At 44.1% G+C, this 26,301-nt stretch overlaps 1 protein-coding gene across 4 annotated transcripts in view; it reads right to left on the bottom strand.

The window, feature by feature from the left end:
* Arntl2 (aryl hydrocarbon receptor nuclear translocator like 2) overlaps positions 1 to 26,301 on the bottom strand; it is a 46,386-nt gene that overhangs the window by 6,344 nt on the left and 13,741 nt on the right. The window contains exons 3-12 of one of the 4 annotated variants that reach the window (XM_036181403.1): positions 23,021 to 23,178; positions 19,298 to 19,377; positions 16,312 to 16,404; positions 13,761 to 13,875; positions 12,553 to 12,696; positions 7,302 to 7,542; positions 6,725 to 6,831; positions 6,167 to 6,317; positions 5,241 to 5,299; positions 3,143 to 3,251 (exon numbers count right to left, since the gene is read on the bottom strand). In XM_036181403.1, the coding sequence (XP_036037296.1) occupies positions 3,143 to 3,251; positions 5,241 to 5,299; positions 6,167 to 6,317; positions 6,725 to 6,831; positions 7,302 to 7,542; positions 12,553 to 12,696; positions 13,761 to 13,875; positions 16,312 to 16,404; positions 19,298 to 19,377; positions 23,021 to 23,178 (1,257 nt within the window). The remainder of the gene's footprint in view (positions 1 to 3,142; positions 3,252 to 5,240; positions 5,300 to 6,166; positions 6,318 to 6,724; positions 6,832 to 7,301; positions 7,543 to 12,552; positions 12,697 to 13,760; positions 13,876 to 16,311; positions 16,405 to 19,297; positions 19,378 to 23,020; positions 23,179 to 26,301) is intronic. The other 3 variants (XM_036181405.1, XM_036181404.1, XM_036181406.1) reach the window with 3 other exon arrangements.

The following is a 26,301-nucleotide window of genomic DNA, read 5'->3' as shown; positions in this document are numbered from 1 at the left end:
CTGACTTCCACAAGTAATCCTCTGACCCTGACACATGCTGTGGCATGCACTCACCCACACACATGCACATACACAAAATAAGTAAACAAGATGTAATTTTTTTTAAAGTAAGACACATAAACAGATCCACTATTACCTAGACCCCTGGTTGCAAACCTTCAATGGAAGGAAGAAAGAGAACTTGTAATTGAGGCTAAGATGCCAAACAAGCAACGTGTGGACTCACACATACTATTTATCCTTTATATATTAATGTGTATGAGTGATTCCCTGTATGTCTGTCTGTGCACCATGTGCATGCCTGGTGCTTTTGAAGCCCAGAACTGGAGGCACAAATGGCTGTAATTAAAATGGAATTAAACTTGGGCCCTGTTAACTGCTGAGTCATCATTCCTGCCCCTCCATACACTGAGAGCGCCCTACTGTATGGACGCTCCAGAGGGAACAACCTAGCTGTGGAAGCTTCAGTAGCATAGCCATCAACAGTCTCAGTCTTCCACAGTTGGCCCAGACAGCTTGCTATGAGCTGCACATTAAATAGACTTTTTTTTTTTTTTTTCTGAGACAAGGTCTCATTCTGTAGCACTGGCTAGCCTAGAACTCACTATGTAGACCAGGCTGTCTTTAAACTCACAGAGCTCCTCTTGCCTCTATTTCTCAAGTGGTAGGATTAAAGGCTTGCACCACTATGGCCCACCTAAATACATTTTGTTTTAAAGATAAGGTCTCTGAATGCAGCACAGGCTGGCCTCGAACTCAGAAGGATCATCTGGCCTGAGTACACAACCATGCCTAATTTACCCTAATACTTTTGATACATCTTGTCTAATATCCATCCAAAGTTATTTCACTAATTTATATTTACTGTGGATATCTGTATGCTGTGAATGTGTTGCTCTGATTGGTTAATAAATAAAGTGCTGATTGGCCAGTAGCCAGGCAGGAAGTATAGGCAGGACAAACAGAGAGGAGAATTCTGGGAACAGGAGGGCTGAGAGGAGACACTGCAGCCGCCACCATGAGAAGCAACATGTAAAGATACCGGTAAGCCAAAAGCCACATGGCAAGATATAGATTTATAGAAATGGGTTAATTTAAGATATAAGAACTAGATAGCAAGAAGCCTGCCACAGCAAAACAGTTTATAAGTAATGTAAGTCTCTGTGTATTTACTTGGGTCTGAGTGACTGTGGGCCAGGCAGGACCAGGAAAACTTCAGCTACAATATTTTCTTTCTTTTTCTTTTCTTTTCTTTTCTTTTTTTTTTTTTTTTTTTTTGTTGTTGTTTTTTGAGACAGGGATTCTCTTTGTAGTTTTGGTGTCTGTCCTGGATCTCACTCTACAGACCAGACTGACCTCGAACTCATAGAAATTTGCCTGGCTCTGCCTCCCAAGTACTAGGATTGAAGGCATGCACCACTACAATCCAGCTTAATTTATATTTTCTAAATAATTAGGGATCTTAGCCATTGGAGCCACAGGAACCAGGCAGCTACCTTTCTAAAAAAAAAAAACAAACAAACAACAACAACAACAAAAACCTAGCCCCTGCGAACCCAACAACCACTGGAGTCATAAACCCACCCTATACCAACTGGGAACAGCCAACTACCCTACACCAACTGGGAACACCCCAGGGACCAGACAGTAGCCTCTTTCCCTGCCCCCTCACCAAGAAAACCATCCCATGCAACACCAACAACCACTGGAGCCATAAGCCCACCCTGTACCAATTGGGAACAACTGCTCCCTGAGACAGAACCCACTAACACCAATTGGACTAAGCTGCTCCTGGAGAAGCAGAGCCCAACAGCACCGATTTGACCAAGAACTCCCAGTGGACCAAGACTATCAATTGGAACAAGAGAGGCACCTTCAGACACAGATACCTCCTGCACCGAGCGGAGGAAAAGATGAGTAGATGCCAGCACAAAAATACAGGCAACAACATGAAGACCTATATGACACCATCAGAACCTAGCGATTCTACACCTGCAAGACCTGAACATACCAAGGCAGAAGAAGCAGAAGAAATCAATCCTAAAAATGACTTTAAGGAGATGATAGAGTCCCTTAAAGAATTGGGGATCTGTTTTTTTTTCCCACACTCCCTACAATATAGAAGATTATCAAACTTTCAAATCTTTAATAATCTAAGTGAAAAAGTACATAACCCATTGCTTAATTATATGTGTATATATATTTAAATATGAGTGGAAATGAACAATTTTAAAGTTTCTTGACTACTTCCATTACATTTTTCTCTTCATGTTCACTATTTAGTCTCAATACAATTTGGCTATTCTAAGAAATTATCGTTTTATTTATTTTAATTTTATTGTTATGAGTGTTTGCCTGCATGCATATATGTGTACCACATGTGTGCAGTGCCCTCAGCAGCCAGAAGAGGGAGCTGGATCACCTAGAACTGGAGTTACAGACCATTGTGAGCCATTATGTGGGTGCTAGAAACTGAACGTGGATTTTCCTACAAGAGCAATAAGTACACTTAACTACTGAGTCATCTCTCCAGCCACTTACAAAATTATTAAATAATTCTTCTTGATGCTATACATGAAGTTTAATAACTATATAAAATTTATATATTTTAATATATTTATGATATAAAATCTTTATAAGTTAAATATAATCTGTTTTATTATACAAAATATACTCATTTTCCAGTTTATGTTTTTAACTTCATTGTAATGGTACAGTTTATACTTTAATTTTGAACTTTCATGCAGTTAAATTTATCAGTTTTTCTTTCTGAATTCTGTATTTGGTGTAATGTTTAGAAATAACTTGGCAAATTAATATTATAAAAGTCCTTATCTGGGTGGCCCCCAACTGCTTTTAACTCCAGTTCCAGAGGATCTGATGCCTCTGACCCCTGTATGTATGAAACTCATATGCACACACACACACACACACACACACACACACACACACACACGAGAACAACTGATCTGTGTACTGGTTTGTAACTAAGACAGACAGCCATTTATTTGGTTTTTGGTTTTTGGTTTTTTTGAGCTGAGGATCAAACCCAGGGCCTTGTGCTTGCTAGGTAAGCACTCTACCACTGAGCTAAATCCCCAACCCCATTTATTTGAGAATATTTGCAGTGATAAAACTTTACCTCTGTAAGCTCAGAACCTCATTTGCAATCTCTGTTCCAATACTCCCAGCACCAAGTATGGTCCCCATGGACATGCCGGGCACATGGATGCAGGGCTGTCTGAATGAGTCTAGGCAACAGCACAGGAGAAAACTCAGTTAGGGTGATAAAGAGCACACAGCCCAGCTGGGGCTTTCTTTCTATTTAAATAACTTCCTAGTTTTTCCTGAAAAGAAATGAATGAGCCACACCTTAAAATGCCAAAAAACATCTAACTTTTCATCATATAATTTCCAATGCTAGAGACACTGTGAGTAGCACCAAGGCCACAGCCACCACCCATGACCTCCAGCATGGTCTTTCCCCTTTAACCTTTATACCAGAGCCAGGCAATGCCATTTTATAGCTCATAGGTCCTTTTGTGCTGTTGTCTTTATTTTATGTGCATGAATGTTTGCCTGCATGTATGTAGGTGCATCAAATGCATACAGTGCCTGTGGGGCAGGAGTTAGGCAGTTGTGAGCCACTGTGTGGGAGCTGAGAACCAAACTCAGGTCCTCTACAGCAGCAGCCCTGCTCTAGCCCAGATGCTTGGTCTGTTTGTTTGTTTTTACTTTTTTTTCTCACTTAAAATTCATGTCTTTTTTAAAAAATTTATTATTATTATTATATTTGTGTTTTAATTTTACACATCAGCCATGGGTTCCCCTGTCCTCCCCGCTCCCTCCTCCACCTTTCCCCCATCCCCTCCCCTCCATTCCCATCTCCTCCAGGGCCAAGACTCCTGTGGGGATTCATTTAAATCTGGTGGATTCAGTACAGGCAGTTTTTGTTTTGAAAAATGGTTTCTCTGTGTAGCCCTGGCTGTCCTGGAACTCACTCTGCGGACCAGGCTGTTCTTGAACTCAGATCCACCTGCCTCTGCCTCCTGGTATTTTTTGTTTTGTTTTTTTTAAAATAGGATCTCAAGTAGCTGAGGAGATTACTCCTGATCTTCCTGACCCTGCCTCCCAAGGGCTGCGATTACATGCATGTGTCAGCACCATATTTAGATACTTAAATGCATGCGCACATCCCTGTGGTTAAGAGAGAGAGATGCATAACACACCTTCATGTTGTCTCTCGTGTCTGGTGATTGTAACGAACACAGTGGACAAGGAGGAATATTGGCTGCAGGCGACCATGTGAAAACCTCAGACCTGCTCATGAGGAGCTCTGGCAGCGGGAAAGTATTCACGTGAGCAATTACTTACGTGTGGTGCCATGTTACACCACAGCGGAGGTATGAGCTGGTGCTGTGATGCCTCAAGGGAATAACAGGGGTTCCTGATAGTTCCTATGGGACCTATGTGCCCTCTGAACATAGTCTCTTATTATTGTGTGTGCAAATGATGTATGTTGCTGCACACATGCTACAGCATACACTTGGAGGTCAGAGGGCCATGTATGGGAGTCTGTTCTCGTCTACCTTGTTGGTCCTGGAAATTGAACTCAGGTTGTCACATTTGTAGGCAAGAGCCTTTACCTGACATCTCACAGACCCTTGTTTTTTGTTTCTGTTGTTATTTTGTTTTTTTGTGTGTGTGTATGACATGTATATATGTGTTTATAGTGTGTATATATATGTGTGCATGTATATGTGTATGTATATGTATATGTGTTTGTGTGCATGTGTATGTATGTTTATATGTGTGTATGATATGTTTACAAATGTATAATGTGTATATGATGTGTGTGTACATATGTATAATGTGTGTGTGATGTGTGTACATGCATATAATGTATGTGCATTTGACGTGTATGATGGTGTATATGTGCGTATGTATGTGTATATGATATGTACATGTATGATGCATTTGTGTGGTGGTGGAGTTCAGAGGTTACTACCATGGTATCTGTCCTCTTCTCCACTTTATGTGTGTTTTCAGGGTTGAACTCAGGTCACTATCTGTGTGTGACAAGTGCCTGGACTCGCGAGTCACCTCTCCTGCCTTGACTTCCTTCTTCTGTAACCAAACACGCGATGTCTGCCCAGTCAAATGTCGTCTAACCTCTCTTAGAAGGAAGACCATGTAGGTATCTTCACAGGATACTTCCAGGTGATGAAACTCTAGCTTACCTTCCGAAGACTGGCTGCCGCAGTGAAGCATGGACAGGATCCCTGTCTCGCTGCGCCCCCTGGAAGTCAGAGACAACACACATGACATCCCTGAGGTGAAGGGAACCTGTGCATCTGCCCTGGCTCCATGCATGTGATCACACCTGTGACTGCATCTGCCCTGGCTCCATGCATGTGATCACACCCGTGACTGCATCTGCCAGCTCCACACATGTGACCTGCTCATTCCCACTCATTTGTATCTTATTGTTCACACCATCGGATAAGACTGGGATCTGTGCCAGATGTTGCCCTGGCGGGTCTTGTTCTCACAGTGACGTGCTCGGTTCCCATCCAGTGCCAAGGTCTGCAGCTGTGTCAGGATGCTGACAGGGAACACAGGCACACATGGCTCCTGGTGCTACTTAAACTAAACATTACAGACCAGCAAAAGGATCTGGTATGATGTTCATATATATATACATATATATAGATGTATGTATATATATGTGTATACACATGTACATATAATACATATATATACACACACACATATATAATTTATATAATTATTCCTCATCAATAAAAACTCTGGCCACCACAGACTTGGGTTTTGTTCTGTGGAGTCACCAACTGTGGACTAAAAATATTTGAGGGGAAAAACTTGTATCTTTCCCAAACACATAGAGGCTTTTTTCTTATCATTATTCCTAAATGTTCTGGTACAACTACCATTTACATGACTTTACATTGTCCTATGGGTTGTAACTAATGATGCTCTGGGGATGGACATGGGAGAAGCCCATAAGGATTCTGGCACCTGTGCTGGATCCTGGCATCTATCCCCAGACTAAGCATCCATATGGTCAAAGGACCATGCAGTTTTAATGACTTCTTAGGAAAAGCAGAGATACTCAAAGGTCTTGCGAAGACAGAGTACTACTCACAAGACCAGTGTGTTGACAGACACGATGTACTCCAGCTCTTTGGTCCAAGGATTAGTGAAGCTGAACCACTGACTTCTCAGGGTTACAAAGGAGCCATCCTTCGCTCTGAATTTGTATGAGTCTGTAAGTATTTTCTCCTTACTCTGCAGAACTTCCCAAGAAAAAAGAGATCAACAGAGTGGCCTTTAAATCAAAAGCCTGCAAGCTGGGTGTGGTGACCCCTGCCTGGACTCCCAGCACTCAGGTGGCTGAGGAGAGGGTAGCTGCCAGTTTCAGGCCAGCCAGGGGTCCATACTGAATCCCAGACCAGAAGCAAACACCAAACCCAAAACCAGCACCTTGAGAATCAATTTGAGTTTGGGATTTAATAAGGAACAAGAGATTGAGAGTTGATGCTACAATAATTTAATTATTGATTTCATCAGAGTTTTGCTATATTGCCCAGGCTATCCTTCTATTTCTACCTCCCAAGTACGATTTTGAAAACAACCCATCACACCTGGATGAAGTTGTCATTTTAAGTTCCCCTCAGAGCACTTCACTCAATGAATTACTCACCTGCTTTGTGCTTGTCAGTCAAATTACTGTGGTCATCTTGATGAAAATATTCATAACACGAAGTTCCCAAAAGTTCCTGAGGCAGGTATCCTAAAATTACTGTTGCCCTGGTTTTGAAATAGAAAATAAACATGTCACTTGCTGAAGGTGATGGTTCCCAGAATGCTGCAAATCCAGTGCAGGTGGGACTTCAGGGCAACAGCCCGGGAGAAGAGCTAATCATGTGGACCACTGGGCCCCTGTGGGCTGCCCTGGATCTCCCCAGCCACAGGCCAGAGCTGCAAAACAGGCCACCCAGGTGAGTCCCCATGAAGTCCAGCTGATGCCTTTGCCAAGGTGCCAACAACACTGTGGCCATGAAGCATGTCCAGACCCAGCACCACTGCTAAGAAACACTTTTCCAAGTTTGTCCAGCTTGACCCAAACCACCAACCCAACCATATCCTTTTGTCACTTAAACTATACTTCCTATTCTCAAGCCCTAATTAGAAGAAAAGTCCTGTAGAGCTACCAAGCCAAACCTTAAACAACCTCAACTGCCTCAGTGGCTCCTAACAACCACCGCATGAGTGCTTACCTTTGATCAACATAGATGAATTTTCCATTTATGGCAAAGCGGGTTACGAACTCAGTTGGCCTCAATCTGATCTTGCCACTCTTCTGAGGGACAGCATATGGATGTAACCGTCCCATGGCTACAAGGCAGGTAAGAGGGCCACTATCTTTCTCATTGTCCCTTTCTTTCTGCATGCCAACAACATTTGGAGGCCAGCTTCTCAAGTATCCAGTGCAATAGACAGTGTAGAATTTTCTGTGGTCTAATGAAAAACCATAGAAATACACTTAGAACATGAACACCAATGTTACTACCACCATTTCCTCTTCCTCTTTTTTTTTTTTTTTTGAGACAAATTCATCCTGTAGCCCAGGCTAGCCCCTAGCTCCCTATGTATATCAGGCTATCCCTTAACTCCTGAATACTATTGCCTCAGCCTCCTAAGTAGTTACAGACCTGCACTGCCATGTCTGTCTATTATGAAGAAAATTTCTTATTGTTGGTTGTGATGATGATTAGTAGATTTTACTATTTTACTAATTAATACTGTGTGTATTGTCACAGTAGGACCACTGAAATACTTCATGAGCATTTGGAAACACAATAAACGTTTTTTAAAAAAGACTCAAAACTTTGACTGTTCAGAAAATTCTAAGCCATTAATTCCCATGAAACAGCTTGTTAAACCAGCCCATCAAAATGAAAAATGAGACAGAAATCATATGCTCAAATATGGGAAAAGTTTAGGAAAACAATGAACTATCACACGGGCTCAGAAGATGGGCGGTACACACATCTCACACGCCTGGGAAAAGTGACTTCAACGTTAAAAAGCAGAGAAAACCTAATACAAATTCTGTAAAATGTTCTGCTGTGTTGCAGAAGACCAGACAGTCATTATTTCCGATTGCAGGATTCAGGAAGACTGACAAGACAATAGATTCTATCATTCCTATTACCGCATGTATGATATGTGTGAGGGCACAGCCTGCCTGTGGAGCTCAGAGGACAACTTTGAGAAGCTGATTCTCTCTCCCCACCTTTATGTGGGATTAAACTCAGATCACTGGGCTTGTGCCACAAATGCCTTTACCCATCACAACATCTTGTTTGCTCCCAACAATAAACCTTTTTTAAAAACGTTTGTTTTTCTTTTAACAGAAAATGCTGTAGGTTGTTTGAAGTGTTACAGTTATAGCAGGGTAGAAATGAAGAGGGCGAGCCACATGCCCGACGATCTTACGGCTGTGAATGTGTAACTCTGTATAACTCGTCTAACATCCTTAACAGTTTTGTGAGGTGCTCTAATAGTCTCCGTTTGTCTTTGGAAGCAGGCAAGGGCTACAGTCACAGCATGTTCAGGGTGGAGCTGAGGACCAAGTGTTGACAGGCTGGCTCCAGAGCCCATCCTCTGAGCCTCTGTGCTGTTCACACTTTTCATTTCTTCAGTACACGTGGAATTGTCTCTCAAATAGACTGTGTGTTGGGCCACAAAATGAGTCTTAACAAATTTGTGCAGAATTAAATCATATCCTGTATCTTTGCTGGACACAATGGGATGAACCAATAAGAACTAAAAACCGTGTATCTGCATCCAAGGGGAATTTAAGACATTCTTGAAACAGACAGAAATGGAAATACCTGTGGTAAGGGAGCAGAAGAGGCCTGACAGGAAGGAGGAAGGGATCTAGCATGGGGAAGGGCATGCAGAGGAGAGGAGCAAATGGGAACAACCAATGCATAGTGTAGACACGGAAAAAGATGCCATAATGGCCCCCGACACCTTCTATGTTAAGAATTCTTTAAAAATTAAAAAAAAAATACAATGGGCCAAACTCTTTGGCATAGAGCAAAGGTACTCAGAAGGAAGTTTATAGCAATGAGTGCTTACATAAAAATAAAAGGTCAAGAAGATAGAATTCAAATACAAAACCTAATGATTCATCTTAGAAAAGCAAGAACAAAACAAACCCCAAATCAGAATAGCTCCAGCTTTGTTCTTTTGGCTCAACTCAATGCAGTCTACAGATTCGAGGCAGTCCCATCAGAATACAAATGACATCCTCAACAGAGCTGAAAAAAATACCTAAAATTCTCACAGAAGCACAAAGGGGCCAAAGAGCAAAGCTGAAGGTGTCTAACTTCAAAATATAGCTGGCTGAGCCCAGACCAGCATGGTAATAGCAAAAGAATGCACACACGGGCCACAGAACAGAAGGAGGAGCCAAAAGAAAACCCACATGTCTGCAGCCAGCTGATTCTCAACACTAGAATGGAAACAACAGCTTCATCCACAGTGCTGGGGAAGCTGGACATCCACATGCAGCACTGAAACTCAAGCCCTGTCTCTCACCCGACCCAGAAGTCAATGGAAACATGTGTGAAGACCTCAGTGTAGGACTTCCACAGTGACTAACAGGAGACTAGCAGGTACCTCAGATGGGGACAGGCAATCTCCTAGATGGGATCTCTGGGCTCAAAGATTAGTCCACAGCATAGGGAATAGTCAACCAAAGAAAACACAACACAGAAGCTAAGAGAGACTATTGTTGGTGACTCGTCTGACAAAGGGTTAATTAATATCTAGCATATATGAAGAGAGTACAAACTTAACAAAATAGAAATCAGTCCAAAGAGTCTCCACATGTGCTGGATAGTTTTGTGTCAACTTGACACAAGCTAAAGTCATCTGAGAGACAAGAACCTCAATTAACACAATGCTTCCATAAGATTGGGCTGTAGGCAGGTCCATAAGGCATTTTTTTAAAATTGGTGATTGATTGGGGAGAGCCCAGCTCCTTGTGGGTGGTGGTGCCCTCCCTGGGCTGGTGGTCCTGGGTTCTATAAGAAAGCAGGTTGAGCAAGCCATGGGGAGCAAGCCAGTAAGCAGCACCCCTCCAGCAGCACCAGCACCCCCTCATCCCCACCCTCCATCCCACCCCACCCCCGAGCGTGTGTCATGGCCTCTGCATTCCTGCCTCCAGCATCCTGGCCAGCTTGACTTCCTTCAGTGACAGACTGCAGTGAGGAAGTGTAAGTCAATGAGCCCTTTCCTCCCCAAGTTACTTTTTGGTCATGGTGTTTCACCATAGCAACAGTGACCATAAGACACCATCCAAAAGAAGAAATACAAATGGCCAAGAAATATATAACATGGTGACCAGTATCCTTAGCCATCAGGGATGCAAACTCAAAGGGTGGCAAGGTTCCGACTCACTCCGGTCAGAACAGCTGTAATCAGAAGGACAAATAACAAAGTGCTGGGGAGGCTGTGGAGAAAGAGTCACACAGTCACAGGGAATCATCACTGGTAGCTTCTGTGGAAAACAGTATGGAAATTCTAGAAGCTATAGCATCATGAGATCCAGCTACCCCACTTCTGGGTATATATCCAGAGAAACAAAGTCAGGGTTCAAAGAAACCCCCCAGATGCTCATGTTTAAAGCACATGGTCACACCAGTTAAGATAGGAATCAGCCTAGGAACCCATCAACAGACAGATCCAGAAGGGACACGGTATATAAACAATGGAGTGCTGTGCACACACAGAGGAAAATAGAATCCCATTATTTGTGGCAAAATGAAAGAAAGCAGAGAACACTATGTTCTATGAATTCAGAAAGACAAGCAACATGTTTTCACTCTCAGACATGAAAACAAGAAATAACTGCTCTCCCTATAGCTAAAAAAACAATTACTGGGGACAGCCCTGCCTTAGGTGCTGCACCACACAGAGCCATGGCAAGAAGAAGGTGACTGGGTGTTTATTAAGCCTCTCAAGTGTCTCCTCCTTGATTCTAAGACAGACATCAGAATACTTTCATGAGAATTAAAAATGCTCAGCACAGTATCATGAACAGAGTAAATGCTTAATATGTCAACATGCGTGATTTCCTTCATATGTGGCTATAAAAAAGATTTGGACCAAAATTTATAAATATACAGAATCATGCAGTCCTATATAAAGACTACTTTTTAGCCAGTGAGGTGGTACACACCTGAAATCTCAGCACTAGGGAGGCTGAGGCAGGAGGATGAAGGCCAGAAGCTCTAGACCAGCCTGGACTACATAGACTCTTTCTCAAAAAGCAACAAGCAAGGGGCTGGAGAGGTAGTTCAGTAGTCAGCAGAGCTTGCTGCTCTTTCAAAGGACCCAAGCTCAGTTCCCAGCATCCACATCAGGCAGCACACAGCTGAGTATAATTCCAGCTCCAAAAAATGTAATGCGCTATGTGGGCACTGTACACATACACACACACACACACACACACACACACACACACACACACACACACAAGATTAAAAATTACTTGAGGGCTGGGCACAGTAGTATGCACCTTTAATCTCAGCGCTTCAGAAGGCAGAGGTGGGTGGATCTCTGTGAGTTTGAGGCCTGCCTGGTCAACATAGTGAGTGAGGGCTACAAAGTGAAACCTTGTCTCAAAAAAACAAAAAACAACACACAAACAAACAAAACCCACAAAAAATGTTAAAAAAGAGATCAAACTTTGTCATCATTTGAGTTTGTTATTCGAATCTTAGAAGGTCTTATTAATAAAAACAAAACAAACAAACAAAAAACCCAAAAAACCCAAAGCCAGATATCAGGGTGAAAGCTGAAAGATCAGAGAAGCGGAACAGCCAGCCACTAGTTCTTACCTCTACAAAATCTTCAGCCTAAAGAGAGTGAGTTCCTGTTTCCTCACGCCTCATATACCTTTCTCTGCCCTGCTACATTACTTCCTGGGATTAAAGATGTGTGTGCTTCCCAAGCAAAGGAATATGATCTCAAGTGCTGGGATTAAAGGTGTGTGCTATTACTACGTGACCTCTATGTCTAATCTAGTGACTGGCTCTGTCCTCTGATCCTCAGGCAAGTTTATTAGGATAATAATATATCACCACATGAGTTTTTATTTCATTTTATTTTTAAGATAGGGTCTTGCTGCGTAGCCCTGGCTGGCCTTAAACTCATAGAGATCTATCTGTCCCTTTTTCCTGAGTGCTGAGGTTCAAGGCCACCAGATCTGGGCCCAAATTGAACTTAGGCTCTTCCTACTACAAATTCAGCGGCACCACAGAAATCCTGGGCAGGAGACTGTGCGCCTAGTGGTGAGCCAATATGGACAATCTTGGTTTAAAACAATCTCACTCAGATGTTTGCACCCTATCTCTTGCCTTGACTGTGAAATGTACTTTTTCTTGTATAGAAACTAGTTAGGACCTTGTGTTTCACACCAGGCTGAATCACCAGCTCTCCCAGGAGCCCCACCTTTCTTCTTTGAGCAGGGTGAGCATCGAAGCTCTTCTTTGACAGGGATTTTACAGGTCTTCATTCTAAAGAAGAAAGATCGTCTGGAGCCAGAATGCATGTGTGGTCGCCCAGTGTGGCCGTGACCGTAAACCTGCAGAGGGGCTTCCATAGCAGCAGGAACAAGAACAGAAGAATCACAGACATGCTCCCATCCTCTCTTCTTTCCCCCTCTTAAAAAAGAAAATAATCACAGAGCATGCCTTTAAACCCAGCACTCGGGAGGCAGAGGCAGGAGGATCTCTGAGAGTTCAAGGCTAGCCTGGTCTACATAGGGAGCTCCAGACCAGCACAAGCTACATAGTGAAACTCTGTCTCAAACAAACAAACAAATAACCAAAAATTAAAAAATTTAATAGCTGACTAAATAATTTTCTTCCCTTAATTTTTAAAAACAATTTATTTTTATTTTATGTATGTGTTTACCTGAGTGGGATATATGTGTACCATGTGCATGCTATAGAGGCCAAGAGAGGGCATCAGACCCTCTGGAGCTGGAGTTGCAGGCAGGTACCAGCATGCTGGAAACAGAATCTGGGTCCTCTGCAAGAGCTGTAAGTGCTTTTAACCATGAGTCACCTCTTTACCCCTAAATCACTGTTTCTACATCATAAATAATTGTTTGGCACTAAGCATTTTCACAAGTCAATTATCTTTGGATAATGAATAAATATACTTCCCAAGTCCAGTTGTACAAGATCTTTCATACCAGAAAAATCTGAGCCATATTCAAAAAAGAAAACTCCAGCAACTTTTTAACCTAAATAATATTGTCTAATGAAAGTTTCATTTAGATTGAAAATTATAAGTGATCTTATATTCCCACACATCATGTTCATGTGAATACATTTATTGTATATGTCTACAAAGGAATTCTCTCTCTCTCTCTCTCTCTCTCTCTCTCTCTCTCTCTCTCTCTCCTCTCTCTCTTTCTCTCTCTCTCCCTCCCTCTCTCCTCCCTCTCCCCCTGTAATTGACCTGTTTCCTGTCCCTGCCTCCACACCATGTCTTTCCCACCATGATGGACCCTATCCCTCTGAAAGGGTAAACTTAAAAAAAAAAAAAAAGCCCTTTATTCTTACATTGCTTTTGGCCACGGTAATTTACCACAGTGACAGAAAAATTAACCAGTATGACAGAGATGAGCACCCTGAAGGGGGAGAACTCACTTTTAGTGTCTAGAGGTTTCTCTCTTGAGAAAACATCACAAGAAAGTTGTTCCTTAACTTTAGCGACATCTTTTGGGTGTAAAAAGTCGAACAAATTCTGTCCCATCAAGCTGCCCTGTTAAAAAAAGTGGACACACACTTAACATCAGTTATGACATTTTTAGACATTTCTTCACACACACACATAAGATAAATATCCTTTCCTTGTTAGAGGTTGATTTTCTCCCCAGTGCTGGGGATCAAACCCAGGGCCTTGTGGGTGCCAGGAGAGTGCTCTACCATTGAGCTACATCTCCCACCCCCAAAAGTGGGTTTTCCTTAAGCTTAAATAAATATATATATTGTATATATATATATATATATATATATATATATATATATATATATATATATATATATATCTGAGGTGCTGGGTAAATGGCTCAGTTGTTAGGAAGCACATGCTGCTCTTCCAGAAGTCTCGGGACTCATAGGTCAGCTCACAGCTATCTGTATTTTAGTCCCAGAGGATCTGACACCCTCCTCTGGCTTCTGTGGTACACATGCATGCATGTGGTGCACAGATAGGAAATCCTTGTTTAAACCTTACTTAATATCTCTCAATTCAGGCATTAGGATTTAAAATTCATCTTCATTTTCTGCATATGTATGTGTCTGTGTGAGTGTGTCTATCCATTCCTCTGTGTGTGTGTATGTGTGTGTGTGTGTGTGTGTGTGTGTGTGTGTGTGAATGTGTGTGCATGTATGTGTGTGTGCACTGAACCTGGAGCTGACTGATAAGACCAGAAGAGCTGGCCAGAGAGCCCCAGGGATCATCCTTTCTGCCTCTTCAGTGCTGGGATTACAGGTGCACCCAGCCACAGCCAGCCACTGCCAGCCACACGGGCAGTGGAAATCCAAACTGAAGGCCTTGTGCTTTCACAGCAGGCACTGTGCTGACTGAGCATCTCCCAGCTCACAAACCTCACCACTTTCAATACAAGGCAGTGGATTACATTACAGTAGGAGATGAAACCCAAAACATCTGCCACATCACGACTCAACATGTGAAGAAAATGCAAACCCAACATTCAGCCCACTTCCCACTCTACAACTCCCAACATAAAGGCATGTCTCCTGTAAAATCCACTGTCCTTTCTAAACTCAGCCCAAGGTTTGTTTTTCTTTCCTCCCTCTCTTCCTCCCTCCCTCCATTTCTTTTCTTTTTAGTGGTATTTTTCTTTGTCTCTAACTATTAATCCAGGTTGACCTCAAACTCAGGCTCCTCCTGCCTCAGCCTCTGAGCACTGACTGGGCTCTCAGGCATGTGCCTCTCACCCATCCTCTCTAAGCTAAATTCCGTGGCTATGGCTGCTCAGCCAACTGCTTCTTGGACTCTAGATGCTTGACTCACAGCCTGAAATTCCTGTCCTCTTTTCACCCTAAAGACTCCCTTCACCCCACTTTGATGAGAAGCCGATCCTCTCACAAAGTTCCCCAGTGGATGTTCTGCAGGAGACAAAATCAGTGGACCAACCAGTTAGAGAGCTCATACTAAAGACCCAGTGTTCCGCCTTTTGAGTCAGTCTACCGTATGCTTGGTTAATACCAGTCCATGTCGAGAACTCACTCAGCAGTGCCAGGTTTCTGATTCTGAAAAGCCAAGAACTAGACCCGACATGCTCCTGAGCAGGCAGGGAGAGTCTTCAATGGCTGCAGATATGCAGTCAGTCCCAGTGGACATCAACCCATGTCACTAATCTGGAATTTAAGGTTGTCTTGAATGGTTAGTTACCTATGTATCTGTGCATTCGTGTGCACGCATGTGTGCACATGTGTGTATAAGCATTTCTGTGTACAAATGTGCATGTATGAATATGTGTGTATGTATGTTATTTTCCAATTAGCTCCAGTTAGAAGATGGATTATCTGTTCTTACATCATTTATGTTCCCAGCTGTCTCAAGCCTCCCACACACAGCCTCAGACATCCCCTTCTGCCATTTGTCTCATTACCTGCTAAGCTAAAATTGAAAACAGCAGAAGCCAGAGGCAGGCATTCCCCATCAAAGCCGTGCTTGCCACACGCGTGCTCTGCAGGCCTGCTTTGGGGACAGCTCCCGAGTAGCTACCTAAAGCAAGCGGAGTGTAACTTGGAGGAGATAAGTAGCAGGCTGCTTAGATGAAAATGACTTGAGTATGTTGTCAGCAGCTGAATCAAAGCTCTTATTCCATGCCTAGAACTAGTAATGAGCGATAGTGTGACTGTCGGAGGGGACCGAGAAGGGTGACCAACACTCTGCAGAGACTCCCTTATGACATCTTGTTCATCTCTTCATCCTGACCTCAGATACCACTGACAGTGGACAAAGCTAAGGTTCAGAAAATGACATCACCTCTTAATGTCTGAAGAAGACACCAATGATGGTCCTAAGAATTCACCCTTCCCACTGTCTCCCAACTCTCTCTAAGCTCCAACTTAGTGCAAAGGGAAGGGACGAGTCAGATACGGCTTCAGATTAGGACTTGTTAAAAAGAACCCGGACCATGTGGAAATCACGGTGGTTTGATACCTGGTCATACTGCAGTGTTTTGGAGATGGACTTAGATACGAAGAGAATTCTCCCTCGTTCACATCCAACCACAAACAGGAAGCCTTCTGCTGTCTAGGGTTAAAACAAAACCAAAATGGAGTCACTTCTCTTATCCTCCTTCAGCTTTTGAGGAAATCACTAAAACTCACAGAGCTGTTAAGATAGCAAATCTCAGCCTCCATTTTTATATGATGTATAGAGAATGTCAAATTCAAGTCTAAAGTTTTTGACATGAAAAGTTTAGCTATAGAATATTCGATTGGTATCTCATTATCAAACTACGTGTGTGCAGGGTCACGGCACACGGACCATGAGAGGGAAGCGGAGACATTACAGGGTAAAGGAAGAAGAAGAGGAGGTAACAGAATATAAGTGATGTGAAGACACAAGTAGGGACCATTTGGGGTGGGAAAGGCAAAATGAACAAAATATAAACATATATACGTGAGAACATTACAGTAAAATCCATTACTTCTTTGATAACATTTTAAAATAAAATCGCCCTTCCCGAAATCCACTCTGCTACAAAGAGAAACCCTGTAAATACATCATTTACAGAGCTGCTGTGCAAATTGGGAGAGGAAGGGCGGTGTGTGTGTGTGTGTTGTCTACATGTAAGTCTGTGAACCACATATGTGCCTTGTATCCACAAAGGCAGAAGAAGACATCAGATCCCCTGGAACTGGAGTTACAGATGGATGTGAACCACCAAGTTGGTGCTGGGAATTGAACCTGGATCCTCTGGAAGAGCAGCCAGTGCTTTTAACCTCTAAACCATTTCTCTAGGCTGCACTCTCTTGATAGGAATCCTTTTTATTCTCTTTTAATTATGGTGTCACATGTTAAAAATAAATTTTAAATATTCTAATATATCCTCTAATTCTGTTCTGCTCAGCCAGCAAACCCCTCAGGTATTTACAGAAAGGGAGAGAGCTGCACAGGGGCACAAGTGTGGTATTCCACAGGGTGGTGCTCTCTTTTGAAACATTGAAAGAGTCTGGTGTGGTTCAGGCTGGATTTAAACTTGCTGTGTAGTCTAGGACAACTTTGAATCCCCAGTCCTCCTGCTTTCACCACCCGAGTGCTGGGATCCCAAGCACTCACCACCACACCTGGTTTGCACAGAGCTGGGGCCGAGAACCAAGGGTTTTGTGTATGCTAGGGAGGAACTCTGCCAACTAAGTTACCTTCCCTGTGCTCTGACTCATTCTTACAGCAACAAACAGAAGAGTTAGGTAGACACATGCTGGATGAGAGCTGCGGGAATGGAAGCAATGGGTAAGAAACCCCCTTGATGACTAGTGCTTCCAAAGCACTCTGTATGATTATACAACTTAAAGACTGTTCTGCATCCACAAAATTCATTGTTCCTGGCCAGCAAGATGGCTCAGTGGGAAAAGACACTTGCTGCCAAGGCTGATGACTTGAATTTGAATCCTGAGACCCACATGATGGAAAGAGAGAACCAGCTCCCACCAGCTGTTCTTTGATCTACACACACATGCACATGCCATGAATCCCCCTCTTTCCACAAATCAGTAAATAAACTGTTTTAAATTAACTGTCCAGTGCTGTGGAATGATCTTTCTGTACAGTGTGAAAATGTGTTGCTCTCATTGTTAATAAAAAGCTGATTGACCGATAGCTAGGCAAGATTTTTGGAGCAGGGAGAACACTGGGATGAAGGGCAGAGTCTGAGGAGCCAGGCTTGGAAGAAGGAACATGGGAAGTTCATAGATGAGGTAAATGAGCCTCAGAGCAGCACATAGATGAATAGAAATGGGTTAATTTAAGTTATAACAGCTAGTTAAAAGCAAGCATAAGCTATTGGCCGAGCATTTATAATTAATGTTAAGACTCTGTGTGGTTATTTGGGAACTGGTTGGTGGGAGAGAAAAGTCTGCCTACAGTCCAGGAACTGGGGATACAATTCAAGTTAAAAGCACTTGCTGTTCTTTCAGAGGACCAGAGTTTAGTTTCCAGCATCCACATCAGGTGATTCAAACTGCCTATAACCTGTGCTCCAAGAGATCTTCTGTCCTCTGGGGGCACCCTCCTACCACATATACACACGCAGACACAAACACATGCATGAATAAAAAGTAAACCTTAAAGATTAAGGTAAATAAAATAGTAAATTTTTTACAAAGTTAAAGAAAAATGAACAAAAGTATGCATGAACCTGTGTAATAGCAGCTGTCAATCAGAAACCAAATTTTCCACTGCGGAGTCTGCAAAACCCTGCCTGTGAGAAAATGAGGCCATGGCAGCAGGGCTCTGAATGACTCCTTCCCTAAGCTTCAGATGACAGATCTGCAAGAGCTGGACTCCAGGGGGTAGCTCTGAGGAGGTGGTGACCATGACTGATCCTTGGTATGAGGGGGCTGTCTCAGGTATGAGGGGGCTATCTCAGGTGTGAGGGGCTATCTCAGGTGTGAGGGGGTGTCTCAGGTGTGAGGGGCTATCTCAGGTGTGAGGGTGTGTCTCAGGTGTGAGGGGCTATCTCAGGTGTGAGGGTGTGTCTCAGGTGTGAGGGGCTATCTCAGTTGTGATGGGGTGTCTCAGGTGTGAGGGGCTGTCTCAGGTGTGAGGGGCTGTCTCAGGTGTGAGGGGCTGTCTCAGGTGTGAGGGGGTGTCTCAGGTGTGAGGGGCTGTCTCAGGTGTGATGGGGTGTCTCAGGTGTGAGGGGGTGTCTCAGGTGTGAGGGAGTGTCTCAGGTGTGAGGGCTATCTCAGGTGTGAAGGGGTGTCTCAGGTGTGAGGGATCCACAGTGGACATGTGTACTGCTCTTCCTTTGGGAAATGTCCATCATCCTAAACTAGTGAGGTGTTAGTTCATCAGGCTATTTCCTTATCTTCAATGTCTAAGTTAAGGAAATGTGAGACACAGGCTCTCTGATATCTACAACAGAGATGAACTCAATCCCTTCCCCAAACCCCATCCAAATCCATGTCCAGCCACTTACCTTGAGGATTAAGTGACTGAGCTCCTTATCATGAATAAATGAAGGTCTAGAATTTTCTTCCAAGAAAAACTCTGTCATGCCTAAAAACAAACAGGCCAAAGTGATTGAAAATATAGAGGAAGAGATTTAGGGATTGCTCAGCAAACACGTCCAGGAGCTGCTGCTGCTCTCACAATGATGGTGCAGTGGTTTGCAACATCCCATCTCCTGTGACCCTTCCCTCCTTCCCCTTCCTTCCTTCCTTCCTTCTTCTTCTTCTTCTTCCTCTTTTTGTTACTAGGGTCTCATGTATTCTAGGCTGGCTTTGAACTCACTAAGTAGCCCAGGATGACCTTGAACTCTTGATCTTCCTGCCTCCACTTCCCGAGAGCTAGGATTACAGGTGTGTGCCATCATGCCCAGTTTATGGGGTGCTGAGAATCCAACCAGAGCTTCATACATTCTAAGTAAGCACTCTGCCAACAGAGCTACATCCCCAGAATCTGTCTCTACAGCCCAGGCTGGCCTTGAACTCATAACAATCCTCCTGCTTCAGACTCCAGAATGCTGAGAGTATAGGTGTGAACCACTAAACCTAGCTATTTTTAATATTCAAATACATGGAGAGTAAGAGCTTGAGAGAAAAAAATGCAACCACACCTATATTTGATGATTTCTTAGTTTATTAAAGCTCAAGTGAATTACTCTTAAGGGGAAAATTCTGGAGCTCTTAACAAACATTACAGATTAATAGATGACAAAAAAAAAGACAAAAAATCCCAAGCCAGGCGGTGGTGGTGCACACCTTTAATCCTAGCACTTGGGAGGCAGAGGCAGGCAGATCTCTGTGAGTTCCAGGATGGCCAGGGCTACACAGAGAAATCCTGTCTCAGGAAAAAGAAATTCCTCTAAAGACCATATAGAAACTTCTGATAATATATGACACTATATAAAATGTGTCTGAAATATCATTTGAGACCTTAGTTCAGAGCTCATTATATTAAAAAGAAACAACTAGAAAGTTGGCAAAAAGCTAAGGAGTTCATTAGGGCAAAGCTTGGGTCATGTTTGGCCTATGACAAGAAAAGGACCGAAGCCACATTCTCAAAACCTCCAACCCTGGGGCTGAAGCCAGGGCCTGCGGAGTGATAAGGATATAGTCTGGAGACAAGACAGGCCTTGGCCAGTGACACATGTCAATGGAACACTCCACAAAAGTGAGTTATAGAACCCAGACAGGGGAGCTCCGAACCAGGAAAGTGAGTGAGGGTATCACAGAAATAGAACAGGGCTGTCTAGGCAGGCAGGCCTGAGGCTACGGGGAAACTGGCCACATACGGGGATACTAGGATCTTAAGAACATGCTCTTAGAGGCTGGAGAGAGGGCTCAGTGGTTAAGAGTATGGACTGCTCTCACAAAGGACCTAAGTTTGGTCCCCAGCAACTACACTGGGTGGCTCACAGCTGCCTATAACTCTAGCTCCAAGGGGTCCAACCATCTCTTTTTGTCTCTGCTCACATTTCTTTCTCTCTCTCTCTCTCTCTCTCTCTCTCTCTCTCTCTCTCTCTCTCTCTCTCACTCACACACACACACACACAATTTTTTAATTAAAAAATTTTTTTTAAATCAGGTGTGGTGGCGAGGCAGGTGAATCCCTGAGTTCAAGGCCAGCCTGGTCTACAGAGCAAGTTCCCGGAAACTCTGTACTGCAAAGCCAAATAATAGTAATACTGATAAGAATAAGCTATTAGAGCTGGCTATAGGGCGCGTGCACATAATCTTAGCACCCAGGACACAGATAGGAGTGGTGGGAGTTCAAAACCAGTCTTGCTACATACTGAGTTCAAGGTCCAAATGAAAACTTGTTGCAATAACACAAAAACAGATTAGGGCTAGAGAGGTTAAGAGCACTGAGTGCTCTTCCAGAGACCCTGAGCTCAATTCCCAGCAACCACATGGCACACAGCCATTTATAATGAGATCTGGTGCCCTCTTCTGGTGTGCAGGGACACATGCAGGTAGAACTCTGTATACATAATAAATCAATAAATTAAAAAACAAACAAATGAACTAAGAAGTGTTTGAAACATTTGTGGGAATGCAACCATTTTCATGCCACCCAAGCCCTTGATTAATTTTTCAGTAATCGGGTGTATTTTACCAGGCACTGAGTGGGGGTAGGGGACAGGGGGACATTTGTTCTTGGCTTCCTTAGTTTGAAAATAACTGCTGAGCAGTAGGGGCAAAAACATCCCATTAACCCTTACAGAAATTCATCTGGGACCCAAATAACACAATCCACAGGCTGCCTTCTGACTGTGTGTCTATAACACAATCCACAGGCCGCCCTCTGTGTGTCTATAACACAATCCACAGGCCGCCCTCTGACTGTGTGTCTATAACACAATCTACAGGCTGCCCTGGGAGGGTCGGTATCTAAGCTTTTGCAGAATAAGTTTGTCTGTGCTAGGAGAAGCACACTGGAGCACAGACCCAAGTGTCTTAAGCCATGTCACTAAAGTGCTGACGGACTCAGGCCTGGTCAGGCTGTGTAGACAGGCAGCTGACCGAATGGAGGCTGAGGACGGCCATGATCCTCCTTGACATCGTATATTTCTGTTCCCAGAATGCCTATGGATTTAGAGAATGTCTCCCCTGCTGAGTTCCCATAGTTCATTTCAGCACATACACACCTCTGCTGGGACACATCCCACACCAGGCACTTCTTTGTTACATATTAAAACATTTATTTATTTGTGTGTGTATGGAGGAGTCAGTTCCCTCCTCCTACCATGTGGGTCTCAGGGAACAAACTCAGGTTGTCAGGCTTATTGACAAGCACCTTTACCTACTGAGCCTTCTCACTGTCCCCACACCCAGGTGACAATGAGCTAACTGTGGGTCTGGCCCCCCAGTCAACAGCGACATCCATCCAGAGGACAGAGACTTTGGCTCTATCTATCTATCTATCTATCTATCTATCTATCTATCTATCATCTACCTATCTGTCTGTCACCCCTTTCCCCAGTACAGAATAAGTTTATAGCTAGTGTTCAATTCATGTGTGTTGAATTAGCTGACTGACTCATGGTTTCTCATGGTTTCACTCCCTGTCCCCCTGGGAAAAGGCTAATGTGAAGGTACTTGGGTAATCTCTGGGACGGAATCAAATGACCTTGGTGGAGCCTAAAAGGTTTCATTGCTAAAGACTCAAGGGAATCCAAAATAACTTATGCAAGCCTCAGGAGTGAGTAAAAGAGACTTTCCTTTCTCAACAGACTGGTAGAACCAGGATCTCCAAGCACAGAAAAGGAAGTCCCAGACAGCTCTGCTCTCTCCAGCAACCACTGCCTGGTAAGGTTGCTGCTCTGTGGTCCCTGTTCTCTGAAATTCTTGCTCTGTGTTTGGCTTTACAGGTGGAGATATAAACAGCAACCACAAGGCGGCAGTGTGCATCCATTTTATACTTTGTTTGCTTTGAGACAAGGTCTCGGGTAGCCCAGGCTGGCCTTGAACCCCTATGTAACCAAGGATGGCCTTGAGCTCTTAATCTGCCTGTCTCCACTTCCATCTGAGGTTTTTGGTGTCTGACAGCCTATCTGCTCACATGAAAACAAGGGGTATAATTCTGTGTGGGTGAGGTAAGGTGGACAGACATAGCAAAGCCAGGACCCGCCACAAAGTAACAGAGTGCTGCTCTGATATAGAGACAATGCTCAGCCTGGAGCAGCCTTTGTCCTTACCTCTCAGAGACCTCAAGTACTGCACTGCCCTCCTCAGAACACTGAGCTTGTCCAGTTTTGGGGTTGCAGGGCTGAGTGGAGGGATCATAGACGACAGCTCCTGAATCAGATGGTTCATCTTGTCTCTCCGCCGCTTTTCCATCTGGCTGTGTGCTTCCCTGGAGGGAGGAAGAACCTCCTTGGCTAATGCTCACCCCGTCGCCCAGAGGCACTTGAGGGTGTGGAGCCCTCCACACTTGGATGCCCTTCCTTGAGGCTGCATTCACGTGAGACCCCAGCGCGTCTGAGAAAAGTGTTTGTAAAAGCATCTTACCTCCACCACGTTTGTGGTCTGAGGGCTGCGGTTTCCTCCCTCCTGGGGAGCAGTGTGTGGCTTCTTCTCACTAGAGCTGAACTGACATTTGCATAGTAGTCATTCTCACTTCATTTCCTTCCAGCTCCTGACTATGTCTAGAAAGTGCTACAGCCCTGCTCCGAAAGACACCAGTGCAAATTCTAGTATTGTCACTGAGGTTTTTGACACTGTTTCCATTTCCACCTGGTCCTCTGAAAGCCCACAGTTTCCACTGAAGTTCTCCATGTTTAAAATCATGGTGGCTCAAGCCTGCAATCCCCACATTTTGGAGACTGGTGCAGGAAAACAACTGCAAATTCAAGGTCTGTGCATCCAGACCCTGTCTGTCTTCAAAGCACAAACCAAGGAGAAGCCCATGCTTCTACCCACCATCCTAGGAAGGTTTTTTATAATTTCTATTTCAATTACTACTATTTATCATCACCATCACCACCACCATCATCCTCACCATCATCATCATCACCACCACCACCATCATCACCATCATCATCATACCAGCATCATCACCATCATCATCATCACCACCACCATCACCACCACCATCATCATCATACCAGCATCATCACCATCATCATCATCACCACCACCATCACCACCACCATCATCCTCACCATCATCATCCTCACCACCATCATCACCATCATCATCACCACCACCATCATCACCACCACCATCACCACCACCATCATCACCACCATCATCACCATCATCATCACCATCATCATCCTCACCATCATCACCACCACCACCACCACCATCATCCTCACCACCACCATCACCACCACCATCATCACCATCATCACCACCACCAGCATCATCACCATCATCATCATCACCACCACCACCATCATCACCACCATCATCCTCACCATCATCATCACCACCATCACCACCACCATCACCACCACCATCATCACCACCATCATCTTCACCATCATCACCACCATCACCATCATCATCACCACCATCATTGTCACCATCATTATTACCATTACCATCACCATCACCACCACCATCACCACCACCATCATCACCACCATCACCACCACCATCATCACCACCATCACCATCATCATCACCACCATCATTGTCACCATCATTATTACCATTACCATCACCATCACCACCACCATCACCACCACCATCATCACCACCATCATCCTCACCATCATCACCACCATCACCATCATCATCACCACCATCATTGTCACCATCATTATTACCATTACCATCACCATCACCACCATCACCAATGTCATCATTGCCACATATCGTGGTGCATGCAACAGCACACAGATGGAGTTCAGATGACAGCTCTATGGAGTCGGATCACTTCCCACTTTCCATGGGTTCTGAGGCTGGATCTCAGGCAGGTTGTCAGGCTTGTGAGCTCTCTACCCCTGAGCACCCCCCACCAGCTTGGAGGTCTTCCTTACCCCTGGCTTCTGTATTCCCTCCTGCTCCTCGTCCTCCTTGGTTTTCCATGCTCAGCTCCCCACATAGACAACTTACTCAGCTTCCCTTCTCCTTAAAGATTGGTGTCATCAGATCTCCTGCTCAGTGCCTATCTCCCCAGATGCAGAGTACCCTAGGAGAACACACCCCTTCCCGAGGCTCTGCATGGCTCCCTGACTATGTACTATAAAAATGTTTCTCATACCTCCCCACTCCAGCCTTTGGAAGCAGACTTGTTCCTGAATGCTCCCCACTGCAACTAAAGAAATTCCAAGCCAAATGCATCCCCACATCTGCCTCCTTCAGTCTCCTTCCCCATTCCTGCGTGCTCTTCCCTCCATGTGCTGGGCCTCGGCTGGCGGCACACAGAGATTCATTCTCAACCTATTCTTTTCCTCAAAGGGTCAAGCAGCCATGAGGCTCAGTAGAGTCTAGTTTTTATAATATTCCACAATCATGCCTCCTCCTCTTCAGCCACCATCATCCTCACTCTGGGGCCCTGCACTGCTCCCAAGGCCTTTTAAACCAAGCTTCCTTCTAATGTTTTCCTCAGCTGGTCTATGCTACTCACACTTCCAGAATTACCATTCAGCAATCCTCACCCATTTGATATTGCTCTTCATTCGAAACACAATGTGTCTCATCGGTTTCTCAGCCTTTTACTCTCCAGATGTCACATAGTAGGGTGTTTTTGTTTTGTTTTGTTTTGGTTTGGTTTTGAGGGCTAGAGAAATGGTTCAGTGGTTAAAAGCATTGCTGTTCTTGTAGAGGACTTGAGTTTAGTTCCTAGCATCCACAGGTGACTCACAACTGCCTGCAACTCCAGTTCCAGGGGATCTGATTCTGATACCCTCTTCTGGCCTCTGTGGGAACTGCACACATGTGGTGCACATACATACATGTAGGTAAACACTCATATACATACATCTTTTAAAAAATATTTTATTATTTGTTTCTGTCTCTGTCTCTGTCTCTGTCTCTCTCTCTGTCTGTGTGTGTGTGTGTGTGTGTGTGTGTGTGTGTGTGTGTGTGTGTGTGTGTTGGAGGGGATACCCATGGAGGCCAGAAGAGGGTATCAGATTCCTTGGAGCTGGAGTTACAAGCAGTTGTGAGTCACTTGTGGGTGCTAGGATTCAAACTCAGGTCCTCTGAAAGAGCAACAAGTGTTCTTCAATGTTGAGATATCTCTTTAGCCCCACATTGTAGGTTCTCAATAATATTGAATGGTTACATAGCACAGGATCTTGGTCATAGTTACTTTGAGAGAATCAACTATCCACCCAAAACCAACAGTGCCATAAGAAAGTGACAGTTCTCTGAGGCTAAACAATCTGGGGCTGTGCTCACATGTCCATGATCTGGCTTGCTCACCCTAAGTGAGCCATTACATATACCCAGCACTTAGCAAGAACTATACTTTGAAAAATCATGGAAAATGGTAGGAGCAAAGGAGAACTGGGCCAGGCAAACC

The sequence above is a fragment of the Onychomys torridus genome, chromosome 3 (assembly GCF_903995425.1).
Source record: "Onychomys torridus chromosome 3, mOncTor1.1, whole genome shotgun sequence".
Taxonomy (NCBI): domain Eukaryota; kingdom Metazoa; phylum Chordata; class Mammalia; order Rodentia; family Cricetidae; genus Onychomys; species Onychomys torridus.
This window is presented reverse-complemented; position numbering and strand designations above follow the sequence as displayed.